This window comes from Hakea prostrata, chromosome 7 (genome assembly GCF_041222555.1).
Source record: "Hakea prostrata isolate BN-2017 chromosome 7, UWA_Hpros_2, whole genome shotgun sequence".
Classification (NCBI taxonomy): domain Eukaryota; kingdom Viridiplantae; phylum Streptophyta; class Magnoliopsida; order Proteales; family Proteaceae; genus Hakea; species Hakea prostrata.
The window spans coordinates 47,607,528-47,627,272 of NC_142606.1; the positions used below are offsets into that span (position 1 = coordinate 47,607,528).

Genomic DNA, 19,745 nt, shown 5'->3' on the forward strand with positions numbered 1-19,745 from the left:
AGGAAAGAAAGCAATGGCCTATTTATTATGTTAGCCATGTGCTCCTTGATGCAGAAACACGGTATTCTCCGATAGAGAAGCAGGCTGTGGCTCTTATGATGGCGGCCAGGAAACTGCGACCATACTTCCAGGCACACCCGATAAAGGTATTAACTAATTTTCCTTTGAAAAAAAGTTCTTCATAAGCCTGATTTGTCTGGAAGAATGGTGCCATGGTTGGTTGAGCTTGGTGAATTCCAAGCGAATTTCAAGTCTTGTAAGGCAATCAAGGCTCAGGCGTTAGCAGATTTTGTCGTGGAAACCACGACTCCAATGGAAAATGAAACCAAACCGAGTATCCCAACCATGTGGGAGGTATACGTTGATAGTTCAAGCAATAAACATGGAGCTGGAGCAGGCATTCTACTCAAGAGTCCAGCAGGTTTTATCATTTGGTACGCCTTAAGATTCGCCTTTGAAGCAAGCAACAACGATGCAGAATATGAAGCCTTGATAGCCGGACTCCGTTTGGTGAAGGATCTGGCAATAGCTCATGTCACTATTTTCAATGATTCGCAGTTGATTGTTAATCAGGTGCAGGGAGAGTACGGCGTTACGGAGCCCCGATTGCAGATGTCACATCCTCCCAGCTGGTACCCTAACTGGCATACCCGAGAGTGTGATCCACAACCCCGAAGATCAAGTATCGAGGAAATCATCCTCCCACATATACAATAACATAATCATAAACATAAATAAATCAAGGTTTAATATTATAAACAAGGTTCAAAACAAGAAATGAACAATCAGTATAATCAGAGTGCGGAAAGATACCAGATATCCAATGATATCAAAAGGGAGTAAAGTGAGGCGGAAACTCACTTCACCAAAAATAGCGGAACGTAGTATGAAAATCAAAAAGGGATTACAACTGAAACAAATGTACTAAGAAATAAACTAAGATCAAGCGTCTTCAAGTTTATAGATAACATCTTCATAAGTATGGACTTCATCAATCCAATGAATCCGTTCTAACTCTATGCCGTTCTCAAAAGTAGTGCGCAGCTTGATCCGCCGGGGAATCATCAAAGTAATCTTGATCGTTGCCAACACTTTGCGTGTAATACGCTTCATCCGCTTGTGCTTCGTTGTACTGCTCGTCATAATATTCTGTACCTGCAGGATAATCTAACAAAAAGAAATATACAACAGGAATGAGTTTCGAAGAAACTCAATAAGGTAGTTAATCCATAACATCATAGATAACATGTGGCAAAACATAACATGATGCAATGCAGTATGAAACAAGTAATGTATGTATGCATCTAACTCTATGTATGCTGGTCTCTATGGCAGACATGCTTTAAGTCATAGCACCGTTCTTCTTTGGGTAGGTCTGCTCACACCCTCAACCATATAAGATATCTTGGGTTCCCTCACCCATTTAAGGTATTCTTGGGCAGCCGGTTGGTAATGGGTCCTTCATCCCTCAGGACAAACCGTGGCAAGGGGTTAAGTCAACACACTCTCTCACAACCATTTGGCATAAGTACTGGCGCATGTCAAGGAAAAGCCTAGCCCAATGCAAGTCATCTACTCAGTTACATCAACTCAGGTCCAGATACTTCCATTCCTCGCCCCGGGCGATTCTTTCCGGTATTCTTTCCACTAGAGTCCTAATAGTCCCAGACTACGGACTCATCAACCCTATTGGTTATCCACATATGGTAAACGGGAAGCTCTCATGTCCTCTCACGGGTTGGTTACCGGTCTTGAGCGCCCGTGAATCCCCATTGCTACCACGGGTCGTTCGGTCTCAATACCCTTCCGAATCGGGTCTGATATAACAGGGGTATATCCTAGCCAAACACTGCTAGACATCCCTAGGTATGACAACCATTGACTCGGGAAAGCGTCGATGGGCATCTTCGGAGAACATCCCATACTATTCCCTCCGATGTCCAAGGATAGAAGTGTCAAAAGGACACTTCCCAATCCCAAACCAAACTTAAGCAAACACATTCTCAGATCAGTCATAACATATACAACCAACAGTTCATCATATACAAGAGAATGTAAAAGCAAAATCAGATTAGGCAATAATAGGTAATTCATATAACATGAAAAATGAAAAAGATAATATAAACAAGTGCTACTGATCTCACAGTAAGAGATCAGAATTAAATTATAATAACAGTAAGTAATCTCATAGTTTCACAAAGTAGAAACCAGAGAACACGCAATCTATGTAGTTAAGGAATTAACTGTCCTTACCTTCTAACTTGAATGGAATCTTAAAGAATCAAGTATGATCTTGACTAAACCTGAAAAGACAGTCCTAAACAAGTGCACACAACATGTTAGGAAAGATGCATAAAGGAAGAGATCATAAATCAATCGAAACAGACCAAGATTGAGGTTGCTGTACTCATTGGTCGATTGATTGGTCTGCTGGACCAGCTGACCAATGAGTCAACCAATGCAGACAGTGGCCTGCAAGAATCCGAATTTTGAGAATCCAGAACCGAATTCGATGGTTCAAAAGGGTACAAATCAGAGGGGAATTATCATGGTAGTATTCTAGGGTATAGAGGATATCAAATCATAAATCAAAACAAGTTCTCAAGTTACAACCTAGAAATCATGAGGTTAACCTAATTAGGTTGAACATAGGTTAGGAGGGAAAAATAGAAAGATTAAAGATAATGAACTAGGATATGAAAGAATTCAGATCTAGTAAACAAAACATAATAATTGGGTTAACATGATCAACAAGGGGATTCTTGGGTTTGATCCAAGAAAATTAGGGTTTCACCCTTTTGGCTCCCTGGACAATAATTGTGAGATCTGGATGAACAAAGACAAATCAAAACAGGAAAAATATAGATGATTAAGTTTTAGGTTACCACAAGGTCACCCAAAAAGGATTTCCCTTTCACAAGGTAGGTTACCAAAAGTTCTCCAGACAATCACACAGGTTAGGGTTTCAAAGGATTAGGGTTAGGTTTTCAAGAATTCAATAGGTAGGGTTTAAGAACATGATGATGATCATGAGTCTTAAAGAATATGGTGAGATCAGAGAATTGATGATTACAAGAATGCTTCATCATCTTTCTGATCTCAATGAAAAACAGAATAAAAGAAAGAAATTCAGAGATAGAAGAGAGAGTGAGTGAAATCATACCTTTGCAGTAGAAAGATGAAGAATTCTTCAAGTCTTTGTAAGAGATCACCAAAGAATGCAAGGGAATGGGTTAGATTAGGGTTCTAACTCGTTCCAGAGGCTTAGGAGGCAGAGGAGGCGGAGTATTCCCGAGATTAGACTTAAATAGAAGAGACAGGATTCAAATTTCAAAAACAAAATTAATTGGTCGATTGGTCCAATCGACCAATGAGTCGACCAATCAAGACAGCAACTTCAAAACATGGAATTGAAGGCTCAGATCAAGTCCAAACATCAAGGGGTTTTGCACACACCTAGAGTGACATACCTAGGAGTTAGAAATGCCTTAGAATCAATACAGAGACCACTCCAAGACCATCAACTAATCCAATCTTCATCCGGGTGTAGTTTCCACCATTGGGACACTAGCATCAACACTCATGGATTCCAATCCAGCCATCAAGTCTTCAACAGAAATGGCCCAAAGATGACTTCTTGCCTTACTTCGGGTCACTGGACCTACAATTAACAGAGTTTCCGGATTAGGGTCAGGGCTGGGTTTCACAGCAGAAATATCCAGAAATTGTGCGGGCGTTACAAAAAGAATTCAAAGATCTGAAAGTATGCCAGATCCTGAGGAAGGAGAATACAATGGCAGACGAACTCTTAAGATTGGCTAACGCCAAGGAAAGGGCGCTTGACCCTTTAGTTTATATAGAGGAATTAGCCCTTCCGAGTAATCAAGAAAAGGAGATATCCTATATCGAAGCCGAGCACTGTTGGATGGACCCTATCGTGGAGTATCTTCGGGATGAAAAATTACCAGAAGACGCGAAGGAGGCCCGGATGATTCAAGTACAAGCGTCAAGATTTACTAAGCAGAACGGGAGCTTGTACCGAAGATCTTATGCTGGTCCACTCCTTTGGTGCTTAGGCCCTGAAGGATCGAGAATCACTTTGGTGGAGGTTCATGAAGGGATTTGTGGGGCACACATGGGCGGTCAAGCCCTAGCTCACAAAATCCTAAGGCTTGGGCTGTACTGGCCAAAGTTACAAGAAGCTGCAATGGAGTGTGTTTGAGCCTGCAATAATTGTCAAATTCATGCAACAGTATCAAAAAGAACAACAGTTCCTATTCGAGCAATGTGGGGAATTAACATTATGGGAAAATTCACCAAGGCCTCTGGCGGATGGGAATATCTTATTGTGGCAATCGATTATTTTACAAAGTGGGTAAAGGCAAGTGCTCTGGCAACAATCATTGAGAAGAAGGTGGAGAAGTTCGTTCTAGAATCTATAATCTATAGATTCGGGATGCCAAAAATCATAGTTACCGATCATGGAACACAATTCGACAATCCCCATTCGAGCAATTCTACAACACCTATCAAATCGAGCACCAAATGTCATCGGTGGCGTACCCACAGAGCAATGGCCAGTGGAAGTCACGAACCGAACATTGTTAGATGGAATAAAGAAGAGACTCGAGTCAGACAATGCTTTGTGGGTCGAAGAGCTACAAAATGTTCTTTGGGCGTACCAAACCACGGTTCGAACCCTAACGGGAGAAACTCCATTCAAATTGGCGTATGGATCTGAAGCACTAGCACCCGTGGAAGTAATGGCGGGGACACTACGAGAAAGGGAGTTTGGAGAAAAAGCAAATGAACAAGGTTTACTAGACAGTCTCGAATTATTAGATGAAGTCCGAACAAAAGCAATTGCCCAAACTCAGCAATACCAGCAAAGAATAGCATCGCACTATAACTCTCGTGTTAGGCGTCGCCAATATCGATCGGGAGATTTAGTTCTAAGGAACACGTTCGCTTCAGATCCTTGCCACCAAAAGAAGCTAGATCCTTCATGGGAAGGACCATACATGATAGTCAAGCCGCTCGATTCGGGAGCATACATGCTAAAGAATATAGCCAACGGGCATGAACTTGACCGATCGTGGAACGCGAGGCACTTGAAGAAGTATTATCCTTAGAGATTTACTATTTTTGTTTCTGATGTAGTCTTTTGTTCATTCAATGCAATTCAAGTTTCAAAAAACAAATCTTTTGATTGGGAGCTACCATTACATATTAGTACCTGAATGATGATGATGAATCAAAAGGCTTCGGTTTAAAACCCGAGTGAGTCCTTCAAAAGGCATCAGTTTAAAACCCGAGTGAGACCTTCAAAAGGCATCAGTTTAAAACCCGAGTGAGACCTTCAAAAGGCATTGACTTAAAACCCAAGTGGGACCTTCAAACACTTAGTGGAATTCTTTGGAATCCCTAAGTAGAGGCATCGGTTTAAAAATCCAAGTGGGACCTCCGAAAGCTTAGAAGAATTTTCAGGATTCTCTAAGTAAAGGCATTGGCTTAAAACCCGAGTGGGACTTTCGAAAGCTTAGAAGAATTTTCAGGATTCTCTAAGTAAAGGCATCGGCTTAAAACCCGAGTGGGACCTTCGAAAGCTTAGAAGAATTTTCAGGATTCTCTAAGTAAAGGCATCAGCTTAAAACCCGAGTGGGACCTTCGAAAGCTTAGTGGAATTCTTAGGAATCCCTAAGTAGAGGCATCGGTTTAAAACCCGAGTAGGACCTCCCAAAGCTTAGAAGAATTCTCAGGAATCTCTAAGTAAAGGCTTCGGTTCCGACCGACTAAGACCTTCCAAAGCAAAAGCTTCGTTTTTGACCAACTAAGAGAAAAAAAATTCTAAGGAATTGCTCAAAAGAAGACTTCGGTGAGAAACTTGAACAAGATCTCCAATGATCAACAAAACATAAGGATAAAGTCAATTCTTTATTTCTTTAATAACTAGAAGGGGCCAACCTTTACAACATCAAAAAGTTTTCCTTAGAAAGGATACATATGAGACAACAGTTTTCAAGGTCAAATTCTTCATCCAGTCGAAAAACGGTAAATTCTAAGTATCATCATCGGTGATTGCGAAGAGTTCCCTAAGCTTCCATTTGTCAAAGGAGAGTCGGGAAGAAAAACCGAAGGAGCTTCGTCTTATCAACACAAAGTCAAGAAGAAAAATTGAAGCAGCTCTCATGTGTTGAAATAGAGTCGGGAAGAAAAACCGAAGCAGCTTCCTCTTGTCAACAGAGTCAAGAAGAAAAATTTAAGCAGCCTCCTTTTGTCGAAGGAGAGTCAAGAGAAATTCCACAATTCCATCTTGCTCTTCCGGGGACAATTGCGAAGAGTTCCGTAAGCTCCAACCTATAAAAGCTTGAGAAACACTCCGCAATTCCATACCCTTCGTCTAGCTTTTCCAGGGCAGATTGCGAAGAGTTCCGTAAGCTTCCCCCAAGTAAAAGCAAGAAGAATGAAGAATAGAAGGAACACCGAACTCTAGGCTTTGCCCTCTTTACCCTTTCAACCGATACCGAAGCTTGATCCGCAACCTGGTTGACGTTCGGTGCAGCCTCTCCATAGACCATGTCCCTGAAAGGGGTCAGAGGAGGAGAATCATCAAGATATACCAATATATCTGGATCCTCAGTAAGTAGATCTTCCAAGTCTTCGGCCCAGTCAGGAAGAGGGAGTCACAATTCTCCATATACTTTGGGATGTCAGTGCAGCTGGTAAGGAGCCGTGTCAAAGCTCGGATCCCTCTTCAGGATCGACTTCCAGACTTCATTCTACCCTTCTCGGTAAGCCCTCAAATGATAGATATCCAATAGATCATCAAAAGGCTTACGATGCAAGTATTTGAAGATGCAAGCCCTCCAGACTTCGACGGGAATATTTTCGAGTAAGGAAGGAGCTGCCTGCCTTTGGGGTTCAGTGGCCTTCGTCCCGGACTCCTTCAGTACTCCCGAGAGCCTCTCAACTTCTCGCTCTAGTTTACGAATGCTCTCGTTGGCAAGGTCCAAAGAAGAGGAAAGCAACCCAATCTTGGTGTTCACTCTGGCTACTTCCCAGAGCCAGTCCCGAAGGCGCTCGTTCTCAGCATCTTTGGCTTTGACTTCCTCACGAAGCTTGAAAAGATCAGACTGTAGTCGACCGATCTGGAAAGCTGACTCCACTTGTTTGTGGAAGTTATCAGTAGTGCTCCTGTGACATTATCAAAGTTATTCGGAGAATAAAGATATTCCAGAAAGAAAGCAAGTGGAAGAATAATACTCACATTACCAATGAGTTCATGAAGGCTTCTTCGGGAATAGCATTGAAGGCTCTGCTCTCGGCAGGCATTTGGGTGAAGGTGCACCACTCCAACGCCCTTGTCAAAGTTGCCCGTCACAAAGTCAGACCTCTTCAACGACCAGGCAAGCCTATATACTTCATCATCGGAATGAGGACATTTTTTTAGAGGCAACGCCCTCAACTTCCTCAAAAACAACCTGATCCTCCACCATCAGGGTAGGGGCCTCCATGGCCAAGGGAGACTTGGAGGAAGATGTCAACGAGGCAATAGCTGTAAGTTCCGGGATCTGGACGACAGGAGAGGGAGTTACACTTTCCTCTTTAGGCCGAATAGTTGTTTTCTCTAAGGAAGATGCTAATGAGGCGACAGCTGATGCCTTCGGAATCTGAACGTCAGAAGAAGGAGCAACCATATTCAGCAACCTTCTTCTCTACTAAGGTAGTCTTCTTGGCAGCCTTTGCTGGAACAACGTTCGGGTTAAACCTTGGAGGCACTGAAAAGAAAGAACAGGCACCGTTGTCAAAACACAGGACCTAAAACCCTAGAAGTCTCCAAGGCAACCAAGAAGAAAACCTAAAACAAAGTGATTGGTCTTCTTCCAAGGATGCTCAGAAATAATTTTTGACATCAGGAACAGGGATTCCAATGTCAAAACGGCGATTATGAAGCAACTACCCCAAGCATTCTGCTTTGGAGTTTATCAGGGAGAAAAGAGCAGAAAACCAAAAAGAAAAGAACGAGAAGAAACTTCAACTTACTCATTCAGAGCCTTGCTGGAAATATTCAAGCAACAAATCTTCGGACAAGAAGTATGAAGGTTATTGTAACATCCAGCCCAAACCTAGCCCGGACACCCTATTTATTTTGGAATATAGAAAGACTTGTTTGATATTAGACCTTAAAGTTGGACTTTAGTTTCAATATTATTATCTTTGAAAACCTTAGGAAGCCATGTCAGACCTTTCTCTTAGGGTAGATTTGTAATGTTTGGCCTTATCCTAACCTTGACCCGACCCGGGACCTGTTATGTTTGTAGGTCCGAAAATCCAAAGTGGGGGAAATTAGACTTGTGGACCCTTTTGGTTGATGATTTTGTGTCGGAACCCAAGCCCGTGGACATTGACGATGATGCCCCTCACTTGAGGGCATTGTCAGTGTTAGTTTTGAATCTGCGCACCGAAGAGGGGTGAATTAGTTGAAATACCAAATGAACTCCTGTGCTCAATCCGAATATATTTCCTGAAACTAGACTTCTTGATGGACTTGTAGGAGAAAACCTCACTCAATTTGACCTTGTATAGCCCTCTGAATCCCTATTCGAAGTTGCTGAACTATTTCTGGATTTTCTGCTGAAACCTGTTACCTATTTTGGTCGATGGTTTTGGTCAACCAAGGACCATCGACCAAAGTTGCCCAGAATCGATAAAAAGATGCTTTTTGGATATTCCTTCTTCTATTTAAGTGAAACCTCGAACCTAGAACGATATTTCACTCATTTCAACACCTGAGAACGTGGGAAGGCTCCTCTTAGGCTCCTCCTTGGCTTGGGTGATGATCTTCTACAAAAATCATTGTCTTTTTTCTCCAATTATCATCTTCCAAGGTATGATTCCTTCTCTTGCTCTCTATTCTACCCACTTCTCTTCTTCTTTTTACTGATGAGACCATGGCCAAGGTGCTGCAACCTTGCAAACACCTTGCCATGAACGTCTATTCCCATTTATACTTGCTTTTCCTTCATTCTTGCTATGCTTCACTTGCATCTTGATCCTTACATATACATTACCATGATTCCTTGCTTAACGACTTGATTTCTTATACTAAACTGAGATGTGGAGTATGATTAGTCTAATCTCTGGCTTGCAAAAGATTGTAATCATGTTCCTAACCTATTCCCCAACTAATTCTCTAGCTTCCCTTTCAATTACATCAATTTCTCATGAATGCTAGGATTCTTGTCTTTAGAACATAGGACCTCAATTTGGGGGTTTAAATTTGGACCATTGGATTGTGATAATACTTGCTAGGTAGTGTTCTTACATTGTTATTAATCATCCCTCCAAGTTTCAGATCGATCCGAACCCCGGAAGACCCATTTTGGACCAAAATCCCCAAAATCCACTATTACGTCCGCCGCCAAGACAATTTTGGTCGATACCATCGACCAAGACCATCGACCAAACTTGTTGCTGACAGCAACCTTGCTCCGTTTTGATCCGTTTGACATCCGATCTTCCCGACTTCTTCTCTAACTTATTATTGATGTTTGTTTAGGGTCTTAACAATTCTTTTGGACTAATTCTTGGTATTCTCAATTCATCATCAACTCAACCTAAGGTAAGGATGGTTATCTCCATAAACATATAGATCATCAACTTATGATTTATGTTCTTATTTATGAATAGAATCTCTTGATTTCTTTTAATCGTTATAAGACTGTGATATATGTGTTAGAACAGTAGTATTGAAATCTTTATACTCTTGTCATGTTACATTACTATTCTTGTTTACTTATGTCTATGATGATTCATTTCAATATCATGATTTAACTTGTATTATGAAGATATATTGGATGCATGAGAAGTGATGAACTTGAATATGTGATTGTCTAGGTATAACTTGGGATTGGGGAGTGTCCTATTGACACTTCTGTCCTTGGACACCGGAGGGAATAGTATGGGATGTTCTCCGATGGTGCCTATCGACTCTTTCCGGGTTATTGGATGACATACATAGGATTGTCTAGTTGTTTGGCTAGGATGTCCCTGTCGTATCGGACCCGAATCGGAAGGGCATTGAGACCGAACGACCCGTGGTAGCAATGGGGATTTGTGGGCACTCAAGACCGGTAACCAATCCGTGAGAGGTCATAAATCTCATTGTGGGGGCCATTTATTGGTAGGGTTGCATATGGATAGACTTGGGCTCACGGGCACTCAAGACCGGTAACCAACCCGTGAGAGGACGTGAGAGCTTCCCGTTTACTATATGTGGATGACCAATAGGGTTGATGAGTCCGTAATCCGGGATTACGCTGACTCTAGTGTGAAGGATACCGGAAAGGATCGCCGGGGCGAGGAATGGACGTATCTGGAACTGAGATGATATGACTGAGTAGATGACTTGCATTGGGCTAGGCTTTCTTGTGACATGCGCGATACTTGACCAAATGGTGATGTGAGAGAGCGGTGACCGATCCCCTTAGCACGGCTTTTTTTGATGACTTTACCGATCTTCCCCGGGCATTCCCAAGATATGGAAATGGGAGAGTGACTGACGACCCAGAGAAGTACGGTGCTATGACTTAAAGCATGTCTACCCTAGATGACCAGCATACTTAGAGTTAGATTCATGTTTACATCATATGTCTCATATCATATTGCATCATGCTATCTTGTGCATCATATGATTTATGTTATTATGGAATAACTTTCCTTCTTTGAGTTCTTTTGAACTCACTCCTTTTCGCAACATATCTTGTTAGACTTTTCTGCAGGTAATACCACTGTTGGCTGTAGCAGTCAACCCTCTGGAGGCCGAGTTGAAGACTTGTATCATACTGGTGGCGATGAACGAGTTGATAAAGATGAGTAGACCGAGATCAGGACTTTTTGTAGTAGTTCAGTTTTATATTGTGTGTTAGGGATGGGATGTCGCCTCATTCCCTTTTTAACCTTTTATTTGAATTGTCGGGACTATAGCTTAGTTGTTTCACTTGTTATTTGGTGAATCGGTTGTAACCTTTACTTCTAGTCGTTTCATCTTCCGCTAATATTATAGGACGGGTTTCCTCCCTCCATTTTACACTTGATTGTTTATTCTAATGAAATCCTTTCCGCACTCTGATGTTATTTGTGAATCCTTCTGAGGTACTTTCTCGACTTTTATTATTGAATTATTTGGAAATAAGGAATTGTTCTTGCTTTTGATTATATTATTGTGCTAAGTGACTATGATCGTTCCTAAACTTGATCGGCGGGACAGTAATTCACTCCCCGGGTAATTCAGATAGGGTATCCCCTTGGTGGATTTAGGGCGGGATGTGACAGTTATGAGAGTGACGAAGAAGGAATTTGTAGGTTTTTGGCGCTGCAACGTTCGTAAAGGACGGAAATGAGGATTCGAAGTACGTCGAAGGGGTTTAAATAGCCCATGGAGGTGACATGAAGAGACGTGACTCAGACAAATCAAGAGCCAAAAAAGAGTGACGGTTCGAGTACCGATCGCCGGATCCAAGATCAACAGCTACAAATTAATGACCTTTTGAATTCTACATAAATGAGTCAGAGCCGTCGTGAGCTTCCACGTGGCAAGTTAAACACTAGTTACAAAGGAGCGCAGCTCGAGAACCGAACCGTCGCCCAATTGCAATAAATGTGATGGAACAGAAAATTTTCTTGGGAAGGTTAACCCATAAATAATTACGAAAAAAACATTTGGTTTTATCCAGAAGGATCGTGCAGAACGCAGCATTCGCAAATGTCAAAAGACAAGAATCGATTGTGAAAATAAGGAAACTTCAAGTTTCCCGAAACAGGGCTTCGGGAAGCCGAATGAGACCCTCAAATGAAGCATCGATTCTGCACCGAGTGAGACTTCCGAAGGACGAAGCGTCGGTTTTACCGAATGAGACTTCCAAAGGATGGAGCATCAGTTTTGCATCGAGTGAGACTCCCAAATGACGAAGCCTAGGCTTGTCCCAAACGCTGCTACTTGTCAAGATTCAACAAGGCTCCGAAGGAGGCGCGAGCTATATCCGATGGAGTCAAATCATCATATTCGGGATATTCCTGAAAAGGAAATCCCACAAATCAACCATGGCAATAAGTACTAAATTCTTAAAGCAAGGAATTATAGTCTATTCATAGATTCATGAAATGACCATGGGGGGCCAACCCTTACAAAAAAATGACTTTCATTCCGGCACTGGTTGATGAACTGGAGTGGTTGAAGGATCCTGACTATAGCTTTGCTCCCGAAGGTTCTGATTCTCGCCAACCGCCTCAGTCTCAGGAAGGGGCAGAGAGTCACTAAGATAGGAATCAAGATTCAGATCGGAAGGATAGGGATCATCATCTCCCTGGGCCCACTTGGGAAGAGGCATCTTCAGCTTCTCAAAAACTTCAGAGTGACAAACCTCCTTGAAAGAAGTAGTGTCAAATGAAGGATTAGCCGAAAGAATGGCCTCTTACACATAATTCTGCTTGTGAAATCCAGCCCAAACCTAGCCAGGTCACCCTATTTGTTTTGGGTAAAGAAGGGTTTGTTTAAATGTTGACTTTGAAGTTTGACCGTGATTTCAGTTTTACTATCTTCGAAAATCTTAGGAAGCCATGTCAGACCTTTCTCTTAGGGCTGATCCAATGTCCCAAAATGAGGGATGATGTCTTCGTGGGCCATCTCAGTAGAAGATATGGTGTTTGACGCAAAACCCATGGATATTGATGATGGAGTTTCCTTATGGAAACCTTAATTGATTTGGTGTTGAACTACTCACTAGTGAAGAAGAACTTGGTTGATGGACCTAAAGCTTAGTTGGACCTGGTTTGAAGACATCCCTCCATACTAGGTAAGTAGTATGATGTGTTGAAAGAAGCCCATCCAAAAAAAAATATTGAAGTTAGGCCCATTAAATCCCTATTTTTGAACAAGCTGTCCAGGCAGTGGCATTTTGGTAATTTTCGGTTTTTAAGGTTTTTAAAAGCTTTATTTCTTTTAATTTCGTGGTAAACATTCCCACTAGGTTTCTAACTCTCTATGGAACGTGGAAAGGACCTTAGATCTTCCTCTTTGGCAACCAATCAATCAGCAGGGTCAATTTGGTCAGTTTGGTGAAATCCTAGTAATTCTTGGACTCTTTGTGCTATTTAAAAGGGGGAACTCCATGTTTTCCAATCACAATCTGTTCTAAACCTTTGGAAAAAGTGGGAAGAGCCCTAGATCCTCTCCTTCGAAGCCAAGAAAGACCCTCAAGCATCTGTTCAGATTTCTTCATTGGTTTCTCTTCTAAAAGGTTAATATTCAATTCGCTTCTTCTTTAATTCATTCTTTCTTCTCTACTTCTGATATTTTGATTATGAGAAGGTTATTACAATGCTGTAATGACCTCTTCTCTAATTCTTTTATCCCTAGAGTGAATCCCCCAATTCACTCTATGTTCTTGAAGCCATATGGCGATGATTCTTGAATTTGACTCCACCAAAATCTTGATGATACTTTCCCTGAATTTTCTACCTATCTTTATGATTGTGGGGAAGGTCTCATACTATTACCATGACCTTCCCTGTGTCTTCATGATTGAGGAGTTGATCCTTGTTTTTCCTTGGACCAATTGGCAACCCTTCTATTTTCTATTAATTCATTGGATCCTTCCCAAGACTTTCTTTATTATGATTTCTTTATCTTTATTCCCTAGGGTGAATCTTTATTCTTCCTAGTCTTCCCATGGGATATTAGGATTTCTTTCCTTTGAATTTATTACATTCTTTCCTCTCATTGGTAGACCCTTCCTAATTCCATTCTTGATTTTGAAATATTAATGAGATGTTCCTTTATCTATCTTGGGTTGTTTTTGTAAGAGTTAATTATGGGTAACTCTCATGGGAGGTAACCAACTCTTATGAGAGGTAACCATATCTGAGACCCTAAAGTTCTTTTATCTGTTGAAAACTTCCCAACACCTTTTCATATTGTGCATTCTTTGTTTCTCTTTCCCTAAGGTGAATCTTGATTACCCCTAACCTTTCCATGAGAGCCATCAGTTTTGTTCTGAATCTGCGCACCGAAGAGGGGTGAATTATTTGAAATACCTAATGAACTCTTCTACTCAATCCGACTATATTTCCCAAAACTAGACTTCTTGATGGACTTGTAGGAGAAAACCTCACTCAATTTGACCCCATATAACCTTTCAAATCCCTGTCCGAAGTTGCTGAACTATGTCTGTCAAATCCTGCTTGCGCATCAAAGAAGATGAGCTTAGTTGGTGGACCTAATGAACTCCATTCTTGATCTTAAAGTATCTCTGGAAACTAGACTTCTTGATTGACTCGTAGAAGAAAACCTCACTCAATTTGACCCTGTATAGCCCTTCGAATCCCTGTTTAAACCTTGCTGTCCTGATTGGTTGATTCATTGGTCGATTGGACCAACAGACCAATCAATCGACCAATGGTGTCTGAATTTACCAATTTGGTCCTGTCTCTTCTATTTAAGTCTAATCTCGGGAATAATCCACCTCCTATGTCTCCTAAGCCTCTGGAATGAGTTAGAACCCTAATCTAATCAATTCCCTTGCATTCCTTGGTGATCTCTCACAAGACTTGAAGTAATCTTCTTCCTCTCGCATCAAAGGTATGTCTACTCTTTTTTCTTTCTTCTCCATCTCTGATTTTCTTTCTTTAATTCTGTTCTTCGTTGAGATCAGGAAGAAGATGATGCACTCTTGCAACCATCTATTCCATGATCTCACTCTGTTCTTTGAGATCCATGATCATCATCATGATCTCAACCCCAACCAGTGAAATCTTTGAAACCCTAACCCTAATCTTTCCTAATGTTTTATCTATGATTGTTAGGGGTTTATTTGCTAAGTTTGGAGCCTCTCTCTTTGATCTTTGGATTATCTTCGGCGATAATCAAGGTAAGGACAGTTAATTCCTTAACTACATAGATTGCTTGTTCTCTGGTTTCTACTTTATGAAACTATGAGATTACCTCTGTTGTTGTTGTACTTTAATTCTGATCTCCTACTGTGGGAACAGTAGCACTTGTTTATATTGTCTTTTTATTATTTATGATATATGAATTACTTATTATTGCCTAATCTGATTTTGCTTTTACATTCTCTTGTATATGATGAACTGTTGGTTGTATATGTTATGACTGATCTGAGAATGTGTTTGCTTAAGTTTGGTTTGGGATTGGGAAGTGTCCTTTTGACACTTCTGTCCTTGGACATTATCGGAAAGAGTATGGGATGTTCTCCGAAGATGCCCATCGACGCTTTCCCGAATCAATGGTTGTCATACCTAGGGATCTCTAGCAGTGTTTGGCTAGGTTATACCCCTGTTATATCAGACCCGATTCGGAAGGGTATTGAGACCGAACGACCCGTGGTAGCAATGGGGATTCACGGGCGCTCAAGACCGGTGAGTTATATCCGTGAGAGGACGGGAATCACATTGTGGGGGCCATTTATTGGAGGGTTGCACATGGCTAGACTTGGGCTCATGGGCGCTCAAGACCGGTGAAATGATCCGTGAGGGGACATGAGAGCTTCCCGTTTACCATATGTGGATAACCAATAGGGTTGATGAGTCCAGTGAGTAATATCCGTGACTCTAGTGGAAAGGATACCGGAAAGGATCGCCCGGGGCGAGGAATGGAAGGATCTGGACCTGAGTTGATGTAACTGAGTAGATGACTTGCATTGGGCTAGGCTTTTCCCTGACATGCGCCAGTACTTATGCCAAATGGTTGTGAGAGAGTGTATTGACTTAACCCCCTGCCATGGTTTGTCCTGAGGGATGAAGGACCCATTACCAACCGGCTGCTCAAGACCGGTGAAATGATTCGTGAGAGAATCCAAGATATCTTAAATGGTTGAGGACGTGAGCGGACCTTCCCAAAGAAGTACGGTGCTATGACTTAAAGCATGTCTGCCATAGAGACTAGCATACATAGAGTTTAGATGCATACATACATTACTTGTTTCATATTGCATTGCATCTTGTTATGGTTTGCTTCTATGTTATTTATGTTGTTATGGATTAACTTGCTTTACTGAGTTTCTTTGAAACTCATTCCTTTTTTACAATCTGTTGTTAGACTTCTCTACAGGTTCGGATTTCTTTGACGGTACGTATGAGGAAGCACAAGGTGAAGAAGATGAAGACTGAAGAACAAGAAGAGCTGACTGAAGATGTGGATTAGATTTCCTTTATTTCTTCTAGACTTATCTTTTACTCTACTTGTATTAGCTTGGAGCTTTACTTGGATTTCGATCTACCTTCCGCATGTGTTTGTAGGGTATATTTCCGCTATACTCTACAATTGTCTTTTGATTTGGTATCTTGTTATTCCGCACTCTGATATTCTATAGTGATCCTTCTGAGATCCTTTCTTGACTTTTAATATAAATTACTTGAACATTATGATTTGTTTTTGCTTTTGATTATGTTATTGTGCAAAATGGATATGATCGTTCCTAAACTTGATCTTTAGGGTATGCCAGTTAGGTTACCAGCTGGGAGGATGTGACACTGCCCCTCCTGATAAGCTTGAGTGTTGTAGGGAAGCATCAGTTTGCTGAAGGGGACGCTGTTCAAGTATTTTTGAACACAAGCCTTCCAAAGATCCTAGGAAAGATGTTCGGGCTTAGAGGGAATGACCATCTTCTGAAGATCTTCTTTTTCTTTGGCTAGAGTGTCGACTCTCTTGCCAAGATCAGCAGAGATCCCTTCATACGTCTTTTATTCATAGGTTAAGGCTCCAATGTGGTTATTGTCCAGATCAAGATCTTTCTTAAGATGACTGACCGTGGCGTTTTCCTCTTCGAGCGCAGTCGCTTCCTTCTTCAATCAAGAAAAGCATGAGTCCGCCAATCTCATCTGGTCCTCGTAATATTGAAGTTGGGAGAAGCTACGGCCCACTCGGTTCAAAGCCTCAATTTGTTGGTAAAAGATCTCTATAGCGGTTCTGATAAGATGGAGGATTGTCAAGGAATTTTGAAGGATGCTATGATCAAGAAGTTAGTAAACCAGAAAAGTCAATTACCTAGTAGAAGCACGGCAAATGCGTCGTTGCTGAGGGATTCGAAGGCTTGACGGTCAGCTAGCATCAAACAAAGCGAACTCCATTCGAAGGCTTTCTTAGGATCCTGTGTGACCCTATCGGATGCGCTCAAAGTCCATTGGGGAACGAAGACCTCCTCCGATCCTTGGATCTTCAGTTGTTTCTTCGGGACAGTGGCATCAATCAAGTCATGCCTCCTCTTGGTTTGAACAACACGAGGGACGACCTCGTCCTCCTCGATAGGCTTCTTTCCTTTCCCCGAGCCTTCACCCGCAGGTCTTGGTATTCTTAAACTCCGAGTGGACGACTTCGGAATGGGGGAGGCAGTTTTCTTAGCAGCAGCCCTCTTGGCCGATGTTACCGTTCAGGGAGACCTTTTCTCTGCAGCCTTAATTCCCTTGGCTGCATTGGCTCGGATGGCCTTTGGGTTAACTCTTGGAGAAACTGCAAAAAGATGGAGTTAGAGAACTCGACGAAGTGATATAATGATCAGAAAAGCATAAAGATTAGAAAGCTCACACTTAGCCAGCCCCCAGTACTAAAAGATAGCTGCACATTCCACCTCCAATCCATGAATCTCTTGGAACCACAAAATTGACTTGATCTTTTTGGTAGCAGCTTGTTCGGCATCGTTCAATGAAAGAACGCGGTTAGCCAAGGTATAAGAATCAAGCCGATTCCAACCGATTGGGAAGTTCAAATCTTTTTGGAGCACTCGGCAGAAAAAATACCGTTTGTGCCACCCTTTATGGTTAGAAGGACAGGTACCCCTGGCTAGGATACTGCCTGACCATCCAAGCTCAATCTTGTTACGCTTTAAATAAAAAGCCAACCTAGAGGGTTGGATTGAGACAGAGCATAGAAATGTACAAAAAGAGCAAGAGAAGGTACAATGCTAAGTTCGAAGCGTAAACCAAGAAAGCCGACAATATGACGCCAGCTATTGGAGAGAAGCATTCCAAGACAAATCTCCTGGTGGTTCAAAATGGTAGAAAACAAAGGATTGTAAAAGGGAAACCAGACTTCACTTTCTAAAGTGTCCAGGTACAATGAAAATTCATCAGTATGATTCGAGTTGGCCCTCTCATCAGAATTGGGAAGTCGAAGAAAATAGTCGGAAGGAAATTCAAAGTGTTGGAATGCCGAAGTCAATTCAGCATCGTGTTTTTAGAAACAAAGGAACTCGGGTCCTCTTTGGGTCTGTTAGATTGCCGAGGGGCCTTAGCGGCCGCTTTCAAAGTTTTAGATGGTTTGGAATAGAGAGGAAGGGTTGGAACTGGTGGGGCTAAATAATATGCTAGTGTAAATTAAAGAAACAAACACGGCTGTAATGGATCAAGCATTGAACGCACAAGCCACAATAGACACATAAGAATTTTAACGTGGAAAAACTCGCAAGGGAAAAAACCATGGGACCGTTATCAGAGTCCACCCAAAACTTCCACTATCACTAAATGATAATAACAATGGGTATACAATCAACATCCCATCTCTAGATAACACTAGAGGAACACAAAATCACAACCACATCATCAAAGAAATGGAAATTAGATAGAATGGAGAAAAGTCAATAGAGAGGCTTCCTGAGAACTATGGTAGAATGATATTCTGACCGTTGATACGAACAGCTAGGTGCCACGACCATTCCCTTCAAATCTCACTTCATTCCGGCAACATATCACCGTCGGATTCGCCAGAGAAACAAGAAAAATCTCCCTCTTTCTTTTCTTCTCCCGCTCCGGCTCTCTCTCACTCTATTTCATGATTTTCTCTCTCCTGTGTTATGCGGCTGCTGCAACTCTACTTCAAAAAACCCTATTTGCTTGGTTCACTTAAAACATGCTGGGCCCCACATGGGCTATGGGCAATGGGCCGGACCCAACAAATCTCCTCCTCCGTGCCCATGAGGGAAGAAACCACAACTTGACTCCTTACTTGGAATCCATGTGTGCAAGCTCCTTGCACACCTCAAACTTCTCTCGAGTAACAATCTTTGTTAACATATCAAAGGCATTCTTATCAGTGTGAATTTTCACGATCTTCAACAATTCATCTTCCACCACATCACGCAACCAATGATATCTTACTTCAATATGCTTTGTGCAAGAGTGATATGTAGAGTTCTTGCTAAAGTCTATAGCACTCTGACTGTCATAGTATAGTACATACTTGTCTTGCTTCAAACCCAATTCTTGGAGAAATCTTTTCAACCACAACATTTCTTTCCCTGCTTCTGCAGTGGTGATGTATTCATCCTCAGTTGTAGACAAAGCCACACATTTTTGTAGTTTGGACTGCCGAGAGACAGCTCCCCCTGCAAAAGTAAACAAATACCTTTAAGTTGACTTTCTACAATCAAGGTCACCCGCCATGTCATAATTAGTATACCCTTCAAAGACTGGATCTAAACCTCCAAAACATAAACACAATTTGGAACTTCCTCTCAAATATCTGAAGATCCATTTCACAGCTTCCCAATGATCTCTCCCTGTATTATCAAGAAACCTGCTCACAACACTAATTGCCTGTGCAATGTCTGGTCTAGTGCAAACCATGGCATACATAAGACTATCAACTGCAGAAGAGTAAGGAATACATGGCATTGCTTCTCTTTCTTGACTAATAGATGAACATGACTGCTTACTCAGTTTAAAGTGACTGGCAA

The 19,745-nt window shown here is 41.7% G+C and overlaps 2 protein-coding genes across 2 annotated transcripts; both read left to right on the plus strand.

Moving 5' to 3' along the window:
• The first annotated feature begins 204 nt into the window (after nt 1-204).
• Nucleotides 205-4,222, plus strand: LOC149011276 (uncharacterized). Its single transcript, XM_089162600.1, has 2 exons — nt 205-573; nt 3,689-4,222. The coding sequence occupies exons 1-2, from the start codon at nt 205-207 to the stop codon at nt 4,220-4,222; spliced, it is 903 nt and encodes a 300-aa protein (XP_089018726.1).
• A 259-nt stretch (nt 4,223-4,481) lies between these two features.
• On the plus strand, nt 4,482-5,132 carry LOC149011277 (uncharacterized). The gene has a single exon (XM_089162601.1). It carries the CDS (start codon nt 4,482-4,484, stop codon nt 5,130-5,132), a length of 651 nt encoding a protein of 216 aa, XP_089018727.1.
• The last annotated feature ends 14,613 nt before the right edge of the window (nt 5,133-19,745 follow it).